This window comes from Oncorhynchus mykiss, chromosome 3 (assembly GCF_057628025.1).
Source record: "Oncorhynchus mykiss isolate SJ-2025 chromosome 3, ASM5762802v1, whole genome shotgun sequence".
In the NCBI taxonomy this organism is placed as follows: domain Eukaryota; kingdom Metazoa; phylum Chordata; class Actinopteri; order Salmoniformes; family Salmonidae; genus Oncorhynchus; species Oncorhynchus mykiss.
Window position 1 is genome coordinate 54,254,487 of NC_143024.1, and position 19,822 is coordinate 54,274,308.

A 19,822-nucleotide genomic window follows, 5' to 3' on the forward strand; every position below is an offset into this window, starting at 1 on the left:
GCAAACCTCTATATGTAACATGAGTTTGGTTGACTGACACAATTTTTTGGGGACTTCGGCAACTAACTTTTAAGCTTTCACTACTGATTCTCCTCCCAACCCATTGAAACCCCTACACCTGATTTAATTTGAATTAATCCATCTGAACCATGATTTAAAGCACATGGCGTAAACACCCTTGTTTTGGTGCCATGTGTATCCTACAAAGTGGTTTCATATTGAGATGGTCATATGGCTGTCTGATTTGTGGAAGGGAGCGTGACTCCAAAGCAAAATAACACCACAGCAGACATTTCAAAGTTTAAAAGATTTGCAGCTTGCCAAAGTTTGAGGTACCAAGGTGCCTCTGACCTACTCCTCTGCTTTGACAATTCATCTACGTTCAAGAACTTTGTTTTTGTGATCTCCTCCTATTCTTCTTCCCTTTCTTTCTTTTCCTTTTTGGTTAGGTTTTGGCCAAATTCTTTCAAATTCTGCTTTGCGCTAATTGGCCCAGCTTCAAATGACAGATCTTGATCATCAGAAAAATGACAATTCTTGAAACACCAGAATACAGTGTTTGGCCAGTATCACCCTTACGTTCTCCCCTCATGATCTCTTAGGCAGAGCTCAGGATATGGAATTGGGAAGTAGAGGAGATAAGATGGTGGATCCAGGAAGGTCCAGGCAGCAAGTGGAAACACATGAGGCGGTTCAAGAGAACCATCTGACCTCGCCCACTCCCTGTAGCCTCACTGGTGTTTCTGAAACCGAAACGTCTATGGTGGCTCGTCCATGCTCGCCCAAATTGGGGGTTGAGATTGAATGCAGTAATGTCAACAAAGACTCTGACAATGGCATACTGGTAGTAGAGGTCAAGCATGGACCGGTTTGCGATTCTGAGGTAATTGTTCCTGAGGAAGAGCTTACAGAAGAGGGGGAGGGATACAAACCAGCAGGCATGGAGGGGACAGTGCAAGGGAGAGTAGAGGCCACAAACAAATGGGAAATGGGAATAAAAGATTACAAGGCATATGATATGGAGGCCAAAGTCACCAAGAGTAGTGATCACACAAAAGAGCCTACCTCAGAATATGGTGCATTAGCTGAACAAGATAATATAGCATTGAGGAAAGAGGTTGTGAAAAGTATAGACTCATGTCCTCACCCTAGGGAAACCATTGAGGACACCATACAAAATGGCACACAGATTAGCCCAGGGACTGACCATGATACTAGTAAGAGCGCAATAAAATCAGAATGTAAGCCTCAACCTAAGCTTCAGAAAACAAAGGCAGAAGCGTTATCAGAGACAACTGACACTCAGCCACAGGCCCAAGGAGGCAAGAAGAAGAAGAAGAAGAAAGGCAAGAAGGGAGGGAGCCAAGGTGATGAAAAGCAGGAAGACTATAAGAAGAGCACAACAGAAAAGGGTGTAGTCTCCATGAAAAATAGCACACAGATTCCCCAAAGAACAAACCTTGATACTACTAAGAGCCCAGTCGAATCAAAGGCTAAAGTGTTGCCAGAGGCCACTGATATGCAGCCACTGGCCCAAGGAGGCAAAAAGAGGAAGAAAGGCAAGAAGGGAGAGACACTAGGTGATGAAAACCAGGGAGACGATAACAAGAGGAGCAAAACAGAAAAGGATCTGGACTCAGTCTCAACAGATAAGGAGCCAGTAGTGGAGGAAGTTATCACAATCGAGACACAGGAGCTTCTAGAGGAGGGGACCGGTAGTTCACCAAATCAAGAACTCCAAAGCCCTAAAGAAAAAGCACAAACCATAGCTGAGGGAGGGAACCTGAAGGAAGAAGAACAACAACTAGCAGAGGGCCGAGTAGAGGTTAAGAGTGAGGAGCCTCCCATTGGAACCACCAAAGTATGTCTGACGGACCAAGCCAAGAGTGAGGAAGTTGTCAAAAAGGACCACCAAAAACCTTCCATGGAATCAGAGAAATCAGAAGGCGAGATATCAGTATTATGCCATGAGTGCGACATTGGTATTGTGGATCCTGTTAACCAGCAATGTATAACCAATTGTATAACCAGTGCTGATAACCCTAAAGAGAAATTAGAATCCACAACAAATACTGGTACCCAAAAAGACAAGTCAGGGTACACAACCAACCCTGATAACTTTGTAGACTGCCTGAACTCTTCAGCTGACCTGAAATGTCCATTGGACTTGAAAGAGTCCACTGCTGAGAATTCAAACAATGTCAAAGAAGAAGATGCAATCAAGGTCTCGGTTGATGAGACTCAAACAATCCAAGACACAAAGGAAGAGGGAATTAACTTTCATGGTCGCATAGTTCTAAGACCGGCGCTCGAGAAGAGCATGGCACCTGAAGATCTTATCGCCGATGATGGTGTCATTACTCAACCAGAGCATGTTACCGAAAATGCCATAAAATACCTGCAAGTGGCAGGTCAGGATGAACAAAATGGGAGCCCAGATGAGTGTAAAAATGCACTTGAACATAAAGACATTTCCATAGCATTGCCAGCAAGTGTAGATAAATGCAAAAATGTATCAGGAGAGAACTGTTGCACATCGCTCGACAGCAACTACCCTGCCGCTGAGACCATAAGACAGCCTGAACAATTGATGGATCTACCTGGTTGTCCAGTCGCTGACAAGCACTTAGATGACAACAACAAGCCAGTTACACTTGATGAAGAAAAGGCATCAAATGGAGGGATCTCCACAGAGACCGAGCTGGATGATACAGAAACACGACTACAGGACCCTGTAAAAGAAACTCCGGAGACAATTAACTATTTTAGGGAACAGGGCTACAAAGAAAGCAAACCATGCACTATGGTGGCCGAAGCAGAAGAGCAAGACGATCCCATTGAGGCCAAGCTGGAGGGTAACAAGGTACCTGGACCCAGTGAGCAGGGGAATGATGAGGGGGACAATGATATTGATGAGGGTCAATCGTTTGACTTTAACTACCTAGATTCGGTGGTTTCTGCAAATGTGTTTCCAGTAACATCCCAAGAGGTCAGCCAGGAGGTGAGAATGATGGAAGGCAACAAAATGGAGGTAGAGCCAGGTAGAGAGAAGGCAATCAAGGATGACGAAGACTGGGACAAGTCAACAGGAAAACCGCAGGGCACAGTAGAGGGAGTTAGCACAATAGTGGCAAAGCAGCCACTTGAACGGGGGTCAGATAGTGCACCAGAATAGCTCAGAAGCCCTGAAGAAAAAGCACAAACCAGAGTTGCAGGCCAGAATGCCAATAAAGAACAACAACTAATCACTTATTTGTGTAATATACGAACAGAAAGACATTGCAGAGGGAGTGTGTGTGTCTGAACAACAATGTGTAGGTGAGAGTGAGAGCCTGCAGAATGCAACAGAGGTAGTGGCTTTGCCAGTAGAGGAGGGGGAAGAGGAAAATCCTGTATGGGTCAAAGAGAACGTAGTCAAAGTACATATTCAGCAGGGGGTGACGGAGCAATCTAGGTCAGGCTCGAAAAAGGGCAGGAAAAGGCAAGGGGAAAGAGGACTGACGAATTACCTAGTTTTTAGGTCTGCCCTCAATAGAAACTGCAAATATTTATGATAGGAATTGCAGAGTTTAAACTGCTGGAGCCCGAAGCACCTTCAATTCAAATGAATTCCAAAGCAATCAGAGAGATGTTTGTGGGTATTTTAGCTCATTTCGATTAACCCTTTACACTCGTACCCGTATGTATACAGGTTGAAAATGGCAGAATTGGGCACTAATAAGCACCTAAATTGGGCTGCGCAGTAACATGCTATACATGACGTCAGAGCTCTGGCTCTGCGCTTCACAACGCTGTATGGGGTTTAACAAACAGCCGTTCTGAACATGAACATGAACTGAACACAAGACGTTTCCCCCATTCCTCCCATTAATTGGGCAACTTTTGTACATTTTTGGTTGTCCGAGTGAGGGAAAAGCTCTGCATTTAAGATTACTATGTATTTTGAAAGATGAGACGTTGAAGTTTATAATAACGCTTTGGCATCATACAAGCAAGCCAAACACCCAAGTCCAAATTTGAACTTCAAATTTCCAAATCATAAAAATCATGTCATATACAGTGTCAACGTTTATGATCACTATGTTTGATGTACAGTTGCAAGATGACATGGCGTTATACCCTAGGTCGTTCTGGACAGAATGAGCTTATGTTTATTGTGAAGCAAATTTGCCAGGGCACACGCACCTTAATTCAGTCATGACTCCTTTCTACGTGCACCAAAGTTTATCTGAATTGCCTTGTGAAAGCCTAACACTGTGAAATTGTATTTTATAACTTAGCTTGTGTGATGGCGGGGATGAAGTGTTGTGTTCCAAATGAAACAACTACAAGTGTACTTACTCTAGTTCCTCAACGGCACAGCTAGGAGAACTCCAAAAAGTACCTTTGTAGTTGAAGACTCGTCTTTGTGTCATAAAAGTGCATTGGAAATTGCTTAGGAACCGTGCACACTTTGGAGAGGTGTATGGCCACTTCAAATCTTATTTGTCACATACACATGGTTAACAGATGTTAATGCGAGTGTAGCGAAATGCTTGTGCTTCTAGTTCCGACCATGCAGTAATATCTAACAAGTAATCTAACAATTTCGAAACTCCTAGACAATGGAGACACCAGTTAGTCCTCTCACGCAAACCCTTGTCATTTTTTTTGTCTTATGTTGCACCTACCCCACATTCTCCAGGAATAGTCTTATGTTACTGAATTTGTTAACGAATGCAGCAAAAAGTACAGTAAATGTAAAAAGCACATAAAATCAGTGTAATGTTAGGATTCAGTATTGTCAGGTGAAGAGTTGTGCACTCACCTTTTGGTCTAATAATTGTCCCATCTCCAAACTGTTCCTTTTCAATTGCTACCATGGTTATGTATGTGATTTCTTCTGTAAGAAACGTTTCAATTTATCCCTATCCATATAGGCCAATTCCCACGAGTGTAAAGGGTTACACAATTTTTTTTTAGGTGAAATGCTGTGCAGAATCATCTAATTGTCTTGAGATTTTGTTCTATATTATCTTGAATAGATGTTAATGTGCATGACATCCTGTAGATCAACATGGGTAAAATGACGTTGAGTAGACAATATTGCAGCGGATTATATATTTATTGTTATTTCTTTAAACTCTGCTTATGTCCCTGTATTATTGTACAATGCGTTTTCCTATGTGAAATGCACCATTAATGTTTTCCAGGTGTTTTTTTTTTTGCTTAAGTGCTTTGGGAAGTTGGTCATAAAATGGGATGGGTAATCTTACCATGCAGACTTTTCCCCCAAATAAGCAGTAACTCAACTGATTCAACTAAGAAAGCTAATTGTAGTAGTTGATAAGTTGAATCCATCAGGTGTGTTACTGCTTGCCTGGAACACATTGGCCCTGGCAGGGTACATCTCCCATACTCTCCTATAAGCACCTATATAATGTTTTTTTGAATGACTTATTTCTTCTTTTTTCATCTATTCAAGGGACGGTATTACATCAATGCATGATAAAGCATCTATATATTGTGTAATTACCACGAGAAACAAATGCTGTAGCAATTAATTGCACATCATTTATTGTAATACCTTTCATCTTCACAATGTCAAAATGTTACCCAGAACTAAAAAATATATTTACTAGCTTTGGTGGTATGGTTAGGAAAAAGCGTTTGATGAAGAAAAAAACGAACAGATGCGATTGTCTCAAGTCTCTCATGCCATAAAATAATTGACTGAAAAATCCTCCTTGATACAAGTCAATTCCATGTAGGCTATGTCAGGTGAAATCCAAGCCCTGGGCTATTACTGTATGTGCAAACTGTAAAAATGCATTGTGTTTAGTATAGTGCGTTCGGAAAGTATTCAGACCCCTTTATTTGTCCCACATTTTGTTATGTTACAGCCTTATTCTCAAAATTAATTCTTTTTTCCCCTCATACAATACCCCATAATGACAAAGCAAAAATATATTTTTCAGAAATGTTTGCAATTGTATTAAAATAAAAAAATGAGTATTCAGACCCTTTATTCAGTACTTTGTTGAAGTACCTTTGGCAGCGATTACAGCCTCGAGTCTTCTTGGGTATGACGCTACAAGCTTAGCACACCTGTATTTGGGGAGTTTCTCCCATTCTTCTCTGCAGATCCTCTCAAGCTCTGTCAGGTTGGATGGGGGAGCTTTGTCATGGAAATTCTAATCAATAATGAGGAGAGACCAATCAGGATATTACTTTATTCAATACGTATTAATAACACAGATTAATTATTGCAATAATGAAGCAGGTCGACGACCCACCCGTAGGTTATTCGTTGAGAGCCCAACGAGCAGATTTGATCCACAGCATTTTATAGCAAAGTACATCCTCCTGAATGTTCATGACAAACAACAGATGTATGGAATGGGTCACGTTTAGGATCGGTATGAACGATACTAATAATTTACAGCAGGCAGTATCTGCTGTAAAGACTGTTCTCATTGTGTAGAAACCCATACCCAAGCCATCTCTCCGTGGTACCTTCCAGTCAAACCGTAGTCATCTCCCTCACATGAATGGAATATGGCCTAAGGCATTGTAAATCTACTGGAAGCATTTAGCCCCAGAGGCCCAATTTTAGAAGACCACGCACAGATGACTGTTCCAAAAACCCCATTCTACTCCATAAAACAACCTTTTGGCGCAATAACAGCATTATAACAATCTTGTAATTTCGCTATCACAGTCGCTGCACGGCTATTTTCTGGTCTCTCCAGAGATGTTCAAGTCCGGGCTCTGGCTGGGTCACTCAAGGACATTCAGAGACTTGTCCCGAAGTCAGTCCTACATTGTCTTGCCTGTGTACTTGGTTGTTGTCCTGTTGGATGGTGAACATTCGCCCCAGTTTGAGATCCTGAGAGGTCTGGAGCATATTCTCAAAGTATCTCTTTGTACTTTGCTCCGTTCATCTTTCCCTCGATCCTGACTAGTCTCCCAGTCTCTGCCGCTGAAAAACATCCCCACAGCCTGATGCTGCCACCACCATGCTTAACCGTATGGATGGTGCCAGGTTTCCTCCAGACGTGGTGCTTGGCATTCAGGCCAAAGAGTTCAATCTTGGTTTCCAGAGAATCTTGTTTCTCATGGTCTGAGAGTCTTTACGTGCTTTTTGGCAACTCCAAGCGGGCCGTCATGTGCCTTTTTACTGAGGAATGACTTCCGTCTGGCCACTCCACCGTAAAGGCCTGATTGGTGGAGTGCTGCAGAGATGGTTGTCCTTCTGGAAGGTTCTCCCATCTCCACAGAGGAACTCTGACAAGCTCCAGTCTGCCCATCGGGTTCTTTGTCACCTGCCTGACCAAGGCCTTTCTCCCCCGATTGCTCAGTTTGGCCGGGCTGCCAGCTTTAGGAAGGGTCTTGGTGATTCCAAACTTCTTCCGTTTAAGAATGATGGAGACCACGGTGTTCTTGGGAACCTTCAATGCTGTAGACATTTTTTGGTACCCTTCCCCAGATCTGTGCCTTTACACAATCCTGTTTTGGAGCTCTATGGACAATTCCTTCGACCTCATGACTTGGGTTTTGCTCTGACATGCGCTGTCAACGGTGGGACCTTTATATAGACAGGTGTTTGCCTTTCCAAATAATGTGCAATCAATTGAATTTGCCACAGGTGGACTCCAAACAAGTTGTGGTAACATTTTCACGGATTATCAATCGAAACAGGATGCACCAGAGCTCAATCTCGATTTTCATAGCGAAGGGTCTGAATACTTATGTAAATAAGGTATTACTGTTATTTTTCATTAATTTGAAAGAATTTCTAAACCTGTTTTCACTTTGTCTTTATGGGGTATTGTTGGTGGATTTGATGAGGGCAAAACAAATTTAAATCCATTTCAGAATAAGGCTGTAGCATAACAAAATGTGGAGAAAGTCGAGGGGTCAGAAACGTTCCGAAGGCACTGTATGCCAGGTGTGCTGAATTCATATAATGATATGACTGCTAGACAAGTTGTACACAGTGTAAGAATATGACTCCTTTGTTAATCTCTGGTCTTAATGTTTCTTCATGTGCACTTTTTGTAAGGAAATACCTTGACCCTTTTCCTTAATGAATAAAGTAAGTCATTACCAGCTTTGAGAAAGGAACTGTAGTTCTTATGCATTATAGTATAATATGTAGTGGTGTCTGCCTGTCATTGACGCACGAGCAAATCTCTTATGTTTGTCTTCCCTCATCCATTCGCTGTTTAGCATAAAAATGCCCTAGAGGTTGAGTGTCCTCTCCACAGTTTCTGCATGCTAACCATAGCCCCACCCCTCACATATCCTCTCCCAATGGACACCTGCTCCATTGCATGCATCAAGGGACTCTAAACTCCTCCCACTCTGACTCAGCCCCTCCCTGTCCATGTACTTGGCTCCTCCCACCCCTGGTATGTCAACATTGGTTTTACAAGTTGTTATGATTGTTCTTGCATGAACCCAATGCAATTGTGTAATAAATGGGTTATAGATGTTTACTCATAAAGTTGTACTGATAATTTTGAGAAGTTCTGTGAGACTTTTAATGTGTATTTAATGTGAGACTGATCCTGTTCTGTAAGCAGTTGTCCAACATTTTCTGTAATACTGAAGTGAAGCGAGATTTAGAGCTCATCTGATCTACCTGTGTTTCTTTCAGAGATCCGCCTGAGGAAGCTGGTTGACGAGCGGGAGAACTTGATAGGACAGGTGAGGAAGGACATCTATCCATAGTCTGTCTGGGTCACTTGTTCCGTTAGCTGAACTTCCCAACTGAATTGGCTACATTTGTGTTGCTGCTATTTGTTTTTATATGGCTGCAACTTTTCTCAATCTGAATCTGTAGGACCTAAAATGAACTTGCTGCAGCTAAATTGTGTAGAGAATAACTAACATTAAATCATGCTTGGTTGAAATGATAGGCCGATACACCGAGGTGCATGGGTGACTGGACTAAATTGAAGTCACTGTACAATGTGAAGTCACTCACTTACATACAGATAGATGTTTTAACTATGTTCTGAATGTGGTCCTCCCTATAGGTGAAGAAACTGAAGGCCCAAGTAGAGCAAAAGAAACTGAGGAACGGGACTGAGGGCTCTAGCCCAGAGGGTGAGGTGCTGGAGAACGGCACAGACCCCCACATACAAGACCTGCAGAGTAAGAGCCACAGCTCCAATCCAGGCCTTTTGGTTCCTTGGCATCTGACACACACCTGAAATGTTGTGACCTTTGAAATTAATAACTCGAGACATAAATTAATGTTAGTCCTAACAATGCGATTTCCATAGTATTCATATGCTGCACATCAGATCTTGTTTTCTCCCGCCCCCCCCACATTTGCAGGAGATGCCAGCAGGCAACTTAGTGACCTGAAGTTCAAACTTGTAAAATCAGAGCAGGAGGTGACCGCTTTGGAACAGAATGTAAGTGTACTGCCATTAACCTGGTTGATTGCAGAGCGATAATCATCACAGATAGTTACTATTAATTTGACTCGTTATTGGCTGAGATTCTCATGAATCTCACCAATCTGCAGGTTACCAGGCTCGAGGGTCAGGTGACCCGCTACAAGGGTGTGTCAGAGAATGCAGAGAAAGTGGAAGACGAGTTGAAGGCTGAGAAACGCAAGCTGCAGAGAGAGGTATGGCCCCCAGCTGTCAGTCATGTGGCTTGAATCAAGCTGCTATGCAGAGACCAGATGTCAGGGGCCTACAATCGTCAGAACATTGCTTCTGATGTAACAGATGTTAATTGTACTCTCCTTGCGTTGTGTTTAGTTCAAAGAAGTCACCCCAGCCAGTGGTCCCAGTTGAGCATTTTTTATTACCTGTGATTAAATAAGAAACAGCATGTTAGTTGTGCAGGGCTTAATGATGTTGATGGCTGTCGATGGTAAAATATGTAGCATGACAACTGTGTTAGCAGTGAGCTTATGTGATCATTACATCGGTGCATGCTAGCTAACACACTCATATACCAAAGCACATCCCAGAAAGCCCCTTAATCCCTGACAGGTATACCCACACATGTATAGTCCAGGATTGTACAGCAAACTGGTACAGATTGTAAAATATAAAAATAGAATACAGTATTCAGAACGTGACTTACCCCTTGCATCACGTTTTCATACTGGGGAGACCAGTCCCTATCTGCAAGGGGGGCAATAACATGCCTTATTGTCATCGGAATTGAACCAACCAATAAGAGCGCTTGAACATTTAAATACGCATTTCTTTAGAGGCAAGCGGAAACATAACCAACCCTGTTACACACACTTTTGGTAAACGGTGAAGTAATTGAATTGGGCTGTAAGGTACAACATTTATTGTATTTATTTTAATACAAAAACATTGGAACAGTATGTTACTAATTCATTGTTGATCTTGAATAATAGCGTCTCCGATTTAAAGTTAACGATTGATCTTTGTTCCTTCTGTTCCTTCCTTGATGGCAGTTGCGGTCAACGCTGGATAAGATTGACGAACTTGAGTCGAACAACAGCCACCTCTCCAAGCGGCTGGACAAGATGAAGGCCAATCGCACCACGGCACCGACTCCCTAACGATGACCTGCCAGCATAATTCTGACCTGACCCTATCCTGTCTGTCCATCAATGGCTGCCCACGTATGACGGAGTGTCCGACCTTGCATTGAGCTCTCCTCGCCATCTGCCTCGCAACCTTATGAAAAGAACCTTGAGAAATTTGAGATATCCTAATCACTGAAGCGCACAACACACAAAAATGCACAATGTGCCATTTTCTTCATGTCTTTGTTTTTTCCAATGATGAGAATTCTTCATAGGCATATGTGCCTGTGTGCCTCACTTCTTCTACCAGGGGGTGGCGCTGCTCTGCACCAGAGAATTATAGGAAATGTGGCACTACAGGGGGGCGCCTTGGGACTGGAGGGGGTTCTTTGGACCGTACTGGCTGCTTGGGCTACATGGCGCTCCTATCCACCCCACATCCCCAGTGTACAGACTAATACTGAATGTCCCTCTGTCCTGAACCACCCGCCTCCTCACTCAACCCCCAATGTCCACATTTACTAAACCGAGAGGACATGGCCTAAACTGGGTGAACATGGTGTGCTGTGTATATGAGAGCATTTATTGTGTGCACGTGTATGATTGTTTTTTTATCCCGCTCTTATACCCTGCATTTCTCTCATCTGTGTCCTAAAGCCAAAGTATGAGCACATTTTACCGTGGTTGGGTGTGTATGTTTGTTACCTGTTGTGTCTCAAGTCCAAGGGCTTGTGTAGTCTAAAGGCCATGGAAGGTTGTGTGTGCATCCCACCTTCCCAGGCTACACCGTCTCTATTACCACAATCAATATAATAATTGTCACACAGAATGTTTTTATATGCCGACGTGATTTCAACCATTTTTCTAACTCGGATTGATTTAATTTTTTGACAGATTTGTCTTTGAATGTACCCAGGTCATGTTCATTAGGCACCAAACAATACATTGTAAAACAGGGAGGGACTACCTGAAATTGTCCAATAAAATACACATTTTCTGTTGCAATCCTTTTGCTACAGTTCCCTAATGAACAGGACACAGTTGTTAGGTCCTAAACAGCTTGACTAAACTAATTAACCAATCTACTACAGCCACAGCTTTGAGTTAGGCTCAGAGCAGCCAATGACATGAAGTCTGCGTATCCCCCCTCCAATCTAGTAGAGCCCCATTTGAAGTTTGTCTCAATTGCATACTCCTTGCGTCCTATCTCTTCAAAACCGATTTGATGAGAGAGCCAGAGGTCCCTCCCCTCCGGCCTCTTCCAATAGGTTTTAAGGAGGCGAGGAGTATGCAATTGAGATTCTCCCTCTCGAGCAATAAAGTCACTGGTTGGCCTGCCACCTCACATACTCTTGCTTGTTGAGACATGCTAGTGCTGATGATGGTGATGAAAAATACTATTTCCAAACAACTGAAGGTATCATGTTCATCTGTACAAACAATAGTACTCAAGTATAAACACCATGGGACAACGCAGGCTTCATACCGCTCATACCGCTTTCTGTTTCCTAGTGATGAACTTACTTTGGTGCGAAGAGTGCAAATCAATCCCAGAACAACAGCAAAGGATCTTGTGAAGATGCTGGAGTTAACCGGTACAAAAGTATTTATATCCACAGTAAAACAAGTCCTATATCGACATAACCTGAAAGGCCACTCAGCAAGGAAGAAGCCACTGCTCCAAAACCGCCATAAAAAAGCCAGACTATGGTTTGCAACGGCACATGGGAACAAAGAGCGTACTTTTTGGAGAAATGTCCTCTGGGCTGATGAAAAAAAATAGAACTGTTCGTCCATAATGACCATCGTTATGTTTGGAGGGAAAAGGGAGAGGCTTGCAAGCCGAAGAACACCATCCCAACCGTGAAGCACAGGGGTGGCAGCATCATGTTGTGGGGGTGCTTTGCTGCAGGAGGGACTGGTGCACTTCGTAAAATAGATGGCATCGTGAGGAATGACATTTATGTGGATATATTGAAGCAACATCTCAAGACATCAGTCAGAAAGTTAAAGCTTGGTTGCAAATGGGTCTTCCAAATGGACAATGACCCCAAGCATACTTCCAAAGTTGTGGAAAAATGGCTTAAGGACAACAAAGTCAAGGTATTGGAGTGGCCATCACAAAGCCCTGACCTCAATCCTGTAGAAAATGTGTGGGCAGAACTGAAAAAGCATGTGCAAGCAAGGAGGCCTACAAACCTGACTCAGTTACACCAGCCTTGTCAGGAGGAATGGGCCAAAATTCACCCAACTTATTGTGGGAAGCTTGTGGAAGGCTACCCAAAACGTTTGACCCAAGTTAAACAAATGTAAAGGCAATGCTACCAAATACTAATTGAGTGTATGTAAACTTCTGACCCACTGGGAATGTGATGAAAGAAATAAAAGCTGAAATAAATCACTCTACTATTATTGTGACATTTCACATTCTTAAAATAGTGATCCGAACTGACCTAAGATGAGGAATTTTTACTAGGATTAAATGTCAGGAATTGTGTATTTGGCTAAGGTATATGTAAACTTCCGACTTCAACTGTATATCCTTTTCAAACCAAAGACCTTACATGGATTTCCAATTAATGTTAATAACTCTATTGTTCCAAATATTTTTTTATGGGGGGAAAAGTTGTGCTTGAATATCATTTTCCAGAAAAATAAAATTAGCTGGTGAAACAATTTCACAGGTAATTTGAGGGTCAAAATAAATCAACTTTCATTAGGAATTCAAGTCCACCAAGTTTATTAAACAGACTGTTAGGGATATGATACAACAGAGTTAAATAAAGGTTTAAAAAAAGAGGTAGAATTAGACAGACATAATTTCAACAAATCAATAGCCTGTAAACCTCAATCAGTCTTTCACTAATTTAGAATTCTGAATGTAATGAGTTTTAATGCTCCAAATAAATCAAAATAACAATTGATTTATGTTATTAGAATAAAAAAGAAGAGACTGACATGGGTAAATGATTCTAGATAAACCATCAGTCTTGGTCAAAAGAATACCACCCAAAATCACATTGCAGCCACTGACTTAACGAAATGTTTAAAGATTCTCTATCTGAAATAAAGTTTTTTTTAAATTGAGAGTTTTTAGTGATAACATTTCCTAAATATTTAATTTCCTTTTTAACAAGTATGGAAGCAATGTTGATGTAGTCACAGCAATGAATTGGCATGAGATCATGCACGAGCATTGCAAAATAAATGTACACATACTGCACGTGTTATTCAATAATTTCAACAACACATTTTGATATTCTCTTCACTTTAGTCTCTGTCAACAATCCCTGATGGGAAACCTACAGATTAAGTATTTTTGGTGGCTGGGACAGACGCCCGCAGCGTGAAAAGACAGGGGGCTTGTCTGCGAGGACTGCGGGTTCCCGCACAGGCGTGTCACCTGAATGTCTAAGGGGAGAATTGATGGGCGAGGGAGCGGCCGACCTGTGATCCCCTGGCTCTTCGCCCAGTGCCTCAGGCCCCATGTGACTTGCTGGGGTTCTGTCTTTTGTCATGCGACCCCTTTGACCATCAGGGTTCTGAGTAGGTGCTGGCTCAGCAACACTTTCTGTACACAGGATCCGAGTCTCCAGAGGCCTGTCCGGTCCCCTGGTAGTGGCTTCATTCGCACCGTTTCACCCACCCTGAGCTCAGTTAAGTCTTTTGCCGATTTGTCGTAGATGAACTTGGAGACCTGTCTTCTGTGATGTAGCTTCACCAGCACGTCTGTCACCACACATGGCTCCAGGAGAGTGCTGGCTACTGGCAGAGCTGCTTTTAAGCGCCGTGCCATGAGGCGCTGTGCCGGGCTGCTGTCCATGCCTTCTGTCGGGGTATTGCGCCACTGCAAGATTGCTTTCCAGGCATCTTTGCCCTCTCGCAGAGCCTTTTTGCAGAGGTTCTTTGCAAATTTTACCTCGGACTCTGCCTTCCCATTAGCTTTTGGGTGTCGTGGTGATGAAGTGACGTGCTCGAATTCCCATCCTGCAGCAAATTTTCGGAACTCAACTCCGGAGAATTGGGGTCCATTGTCTGAAATTACCATATCTGGCTGGCCATAGCGGGCAAACTGAGCCTTGCAGCGTTTGATCGTTGTCTCTGCTGAGAGGTCGGGGAGGAGGTCGATCTCCCAAAAGTCTGAGTAATGATCGACTACCAGCAGAAAGTCTTTACCACTGTGCTGGAAGAGATCTAGACTTACTATCTGCCAGGGGCGCATCGGTAGCTCGTGGGACATCATCGTCTCTCTCTGTTGCTCAATGGCATATTCATTGCAGATTGTGCATTTACTGACATAGTCTTTGATTTCACTCTGCATTCCTGGCCAATACAGTGTGTCACGTGCTTGTCTGTAACAGGCCTCACCTCCTATGTGACTTGAGTGCACACGCGCCAACATCTCAGGGCGCAGAGACCGGGGAATAACGACTCTCTGACTCTTGAATATTACTCCATTTTGAACACTGAGCTCCTCTTTGACTGGCCAATATTCTCTGACGGCTAAAGCAGTCGGGCCAGCCCATCAGAATCACAGACCTCAATGCCTGGAGTTGCCCGTCCCTGTCTGTGTGCTGTCTGATTTGTATAAGGCGCTGGTCCATAAAATTAAGGTAGTCAGCCTGGTTGATGTGTTCAACATCCACTTGCTCTGTTTGTAAGCTGCACACTGCATGTTGTTCATGCATGGAGCGTGTGTGAGTGCCTGATGCAGTAGCCCTGCTGAGCGTGTCACTCACATACATCTCTGGCCCTGGCTTATACACCACCTTGAGGTTGTAGTTTTGTAGGGCCAGTAGCATGCTCTGCAGTCATTTTGGGGCATTCAGGAGAGGCTTGCTGAATATAGCAATAAGGGGCTTGTGATCTGTCTCTGCGGTAATATTGTCGCGCCCGTACAGGTAGTGGTGGAAGCGTTGGCATGCAAACACAATGCTGAGGCACTCCTTCTCTATCTGGGCATAGTTCTGCTCTGTTGGGGTGAGTGCCCTAGAGGCGAATGCCACAGGCTGGCCCTCCTGCATGAGGCAACAGCCAAGTCCATACTGGCTTGAGTCACTCTGAATCGTGACAGGTTTTGACACATTGTAGTATCGCAGTACAGGTGTCTGGGTGACCAGTTGTTTTATTTCCCTCACCGCTGCGTCATGTTTTGGGAGCCAATGCCAGATGGTGTCCTTGTCCATGAGCCTCCTCAATGGCTCACACACTTCAGAGAGCCGCGGTAGGAATTTGGCCAGATAGGTGACGAATCCGTCGAAGCGCTGCACTCCCTTCACGTCAGATGGGTGGGGCATTTCCAAGACAGCCTTCACTTTTTCAGGATCCGCCTTCAATCCGGTGGAGGACAAGATGTGCCCATGAAAGCGGACCTCTGGCACTTTAAACTGAAGCTTTTTTATGCTTAGCCTTAGCTTGACCTGTCTGCAACTGACCATCAGTGCCAGCAGCTTGGCGTCATGGTCACATTCTGCCTCCTCATCACTGTCCCCACAGCCCACTACGAGGATGTCATCTGCTATGGGTTCCACGCCACTGAGTCCCATCAACAGCTCATGCTGTTTCCGCTGATACACCTCTGGAGCCACGGAGACACCAAACGGAAGCTTCAACCACCTCTTCCTGCCCCAGGGTGTCCAAAAGGTGGTCATGTAGCTGCTGGGCTCGTCGAGCTTGCACTGCAGGAAGGCATCTCTGGCATCCACGAGCGTGAAGACTCTGGCCTTTGGGAGCTTGTAAAGAACATCCTCCAACGTGGGCATAATGTAATGTGAACGTCGCAGAGCCCGGTTGAGGTGTTTAGGATCAATGCATATCCGTAGCTTGTCTGGTTTCTTGACGATAACCATATTACATATCCAGTCCGTAGGCTCGGTGACGGATATGATGTGGCCATCTGCTTCATATTTGTCAAGCTGAGCCTTCGTAGCTGCTTTCATGGCCACTGGTACATTGCGGGGTGCACACTGGACAGGCTGGATTGCTGCGTCCAACTCAAAGTGGACTTCCCCAGGAACTGACTCGACCGGTGCGTTGAAGACATCATGGTACTTGCTTAGGAGTGTCTCCTTGCTCAGGGGCCCAGCCTGGACTTTGTCTATAATGTTAAGATCAGCTGGGATGGTGAAGTTAATAAGTCCAAGGCGCTCGCATGTAGAACCTGACAGTAATGGCTGTTGACTAGCCTCAACTATTTCAATCTCAAGGGTGTATTTCTGGCCACGTAAAACACACTCTGTCACAAACAGGCCTAAAGAGGTCATGAACTGGCCTGAATACAGTTTCAGCTTGGTGCTACTCTGTGTGAGTTTGTCTCTGGGCGCAAGCCTCCTTTTGTCTTTAAGGCTCATAACGTTGCATGTGGCCCCTGAATCTAGCTGGCATTGCTGTGGTTTATTATTAAGTAGCAGAGTGACAAACCACTTTTGTCCTTTTGCCCTCACTGCCCCTATGCACTCGCTAGCATATACATCCTCTGTGCTGTCGTTCCCTTCATCTGTGTTTGTTTCCATGGAGTGCACTTTACCCTCCTTTCTCTTGCTTTTCATGCAGACCCTTGCGAAGTGATTAGCTGTACCACAGGATTTGCTTATTTTTCCATAGGCTGGGCAGTGTTCTTTTCCTCGTAAATGAGAAATGCCACAATATCGGCATGTATTGGGGTTGTCTACTGCAGAGTTGGCTGTAGTATTAGCATTAGCTGTGGCAAAGGGGAATTTCTTTACTGGCTGCCTGAATGTAGCATTGACATTGTCCGTATGTTGCCTTTCTAGCTCCATGGACCTTATCTGTATATCAGTAAGCTCTGCTGCACGGCATGTCTCCACTGCCAAGGCCAGCGTCAGGTCACGTTCTCTCAGCAAACGTCTGCGGGTGCCCTCATCCGTTATGCCAAGCACAATCTTATCTCTGATCAGTTCATCTCTTAAAGCACCATAGTCACATGTAGCTGCCTTTTCCCTTAACCTAGTGACAAAGCTGTCAATGGACTCCCCGTCCTCCTGTTTGCAATGACCGAAAACATAACGCTCGTAGATTTCGTTCTTTGCTGGCGTAAAGTAATGTTCAAGAGCATCAAGAATAGCTATAGCGTTACCTTGCTGAGCTGCTGTTACGTTCAGGTTGTGTTTGTATACGTGTCGGCATTCAGTTCCCATTATAGTCCTCAAAGTGGCAGCCACTACCTCATCTTCCTTTTCCAGAAGTCCCGTTGCTAGCGCATAGTCCTCCCATTCACCTCTATACGTATCCCAGTTCGTGCTCCAATCCCCGCTGAGCTTCATAACGGCGGGAGGGGGAATGTTCGCTGCCATGTCTAACCGGTGCTAACAACACTGAAGCTAACTAGCAAACTCACTCTAGCTAAGGCCAATTCCGGGCGAAATTTTACACAAATAAGCATTTGTTTGTAAACCAGAGCAGGTGACTCTAATTTGCGGAAAGCATGGTTAGTTATCCCACTTCTGACACCATGTTTGAATGTTAAATGACGAGACCGAGGCATTGATGCGAGTAACCAGTCTTGTTCAGTACATGACAACCCATCCGGGTATCTCAAGCACCCCAGTAAAACACAAGAGTTGCAGTAATGAACATTTACCAACAGATGGCATCATTGTGCCATCTTACACCCATAACAAAATCGACTAGCGACAAATCTAGCGACTTTTTCTGGCGTTATTGGAGACTGACGTGAAAGCACGTATCTTTCTTCCTCTTCTCAACGAGCAGCAGGTGCTGCCTTGTGCCCCACACCCGTCCCAGAGCACTCACAGGCCGCTCAGTCCTCGCGCAGCAGTCGGAGCAGGAGATGTTCACCCCTCCACGTCCAGACTGCAAATGAATCCGCATGCGGGAAGCCGCCGCTGGCTGATCCCGCCCTAGTTTACTTTTTTTTTAAGGCTACTAACCTGAATTAGGGCCAGTTACCATAATTTTCTCACATTGCCATTGACAGTTATTTCTATTGTCTCTTTTTGGTCCATTTATATTGTTAATGTGGATTGTATACAAAAAAATTGTTATGGTTAAAAATGTTAATGTTTTACTGTGACTTGTTGTAGGCTCCTAACTGGACCATGAGGTTAAAAACCAAACCAAATTAAGAAAACTAAACCAAAAAATTAAAAAATCAAATCAAATAAAAAATCTAATAAAAACTCCGCCAGAGTGTCTCTTTTGGGTCACTTTTGCCGGTCCCAAGCCCGGATAAAGGAGGAGGGTTGGAATTGTGACATAAAAATAATTTTAAAAAAAGAATCGACAGAATAAAGCTCCTTTGTGATTTTAAACATTATTTAGGGTGTTTTTTACTCACTTTTTGTCTCTCCCACGACTTTATTGGCAACACTGCTTCCCACAAACTTGAATAATGGAGTTGTTTACTTCGAATGACCAACACACTTACAACTTCTCTAGCTAATTTTTGGGGGAAACAGTTTTTGACTAATGTTTGTCATCATGCCCGTGTGGTGTTCTGTGCCTGGCTGTGCTAATTACACACAAGGGTGAAAATTAGTTACCTTTTACGGTATTGATGTTAGCTAACATAAACTGGCTAATGTTACTCTTATTTGGTATCTCAATTTGGTAGCCGTCTATTCCACCCTTGTCTGGAAAACACTAAAAATATCATTGTTATAGCTAACTCACTCTGTGTTTGTGTGTTGGTAGCAATGATGAATGTGTATAATTGTCTTTGGTTGGTTAGTTGGTCCTCAGCCAGTCTCGGCTGGCTAGCAATCTTGCTGCCAATTTAGTGACGCTAGTTAGCTAACAGCAAGTTACAAATATTGAAATGTCCATGTTAGGTATGCTTAGCTAGCCAGTCTAATAGAGATAAATACAATTACTGGGGTGGTTACATTGTGTATTGTTGTAGGTGGAATCTGATTGCACCAACATGCATTTCCAACCCCTAGCTCTGCACAAGGTGAAGATAAGTTGGCCAAAATATTTACAAACTGATGGCATCATTTACAGTAAGCATGATAAAAATGAATTGGGTAGTGTTTGTTTGGTTTGTGTTATTGGATTACAGGTGGTTAGATGTAACCTGAGGGGCACAGAGTACCTTCCAGACAATGTACTCAATTTAGTCTACCCCTCTTCTCTTTTTACCTTTTCTTTTAGTTCAAATTCAAGCTATTTGGAGTCATTCCACAGTGACCTGCTGAAAAATACCCCAAAGCAGGGACATTTTGGCTACACAAGCATGAGGAAGCAGACACCTTGCGGTTATGGAGCACAACAACATTCTGGCTCTCCATGGAGGAGGTGGTGTGGGGGTGCTTTGCTGGTGGTACTGTA

General features: G+C 43.7%; 1 protein-coding gene and 1 long non-coding RNA gene across 5 annotated transcripts in view; one reads left to right on the forward strand and one right to left on the reverse strand.

Annotated features, from left to right (window-relative positions):
* The window catches only part of LOC110519988 (leucine-rich repeat flightless-interacting protein 2), a 71,973-nt gene extending 60,455 nt beyond the window's left edge, over positions 1-11,518 (forward strand). For 2 of the 4 annotated variants that reach the window (XM_021596926.3, XM_090229556.1), the window contains 5 exons: positions 8,642-8,691; positions 9,024-9,141; positions 9,328-9,407; positions 9,521-9,625; positions 10,439-11,518. In XM_021596926.3, the coding sequence (XP_021452601.2) occupies positions 8,642-8,691; positions 9,024-9,141; positions 9,328-9,407; positions 9,521-9,625; positions 10,439-10,546 (461 nt within the window). In that variant the 3' untranslated portion in view covers positions 10,547-11,518. Of the gene's footprint in view, positions 1-602; positions 8,094-8,641; positions 8,692-9,023; positions 9,142-9,327; positions 9,408-9,520; positions 9,626-10,438 lie in introns of those variants that run through there. The other 2 variants (XM_036974113.2, XM_036974114.2) reach the window with 1 other exon arrangement.
* The window catches only part of LOC149984610 (uncharacterized), a 755,830-nt gene that overhangs the window by 96,865 nt on the left and 639,143 nt on the right, over positions 1-19,822 (reverse strand). The window lies entirely within an intron of this gene.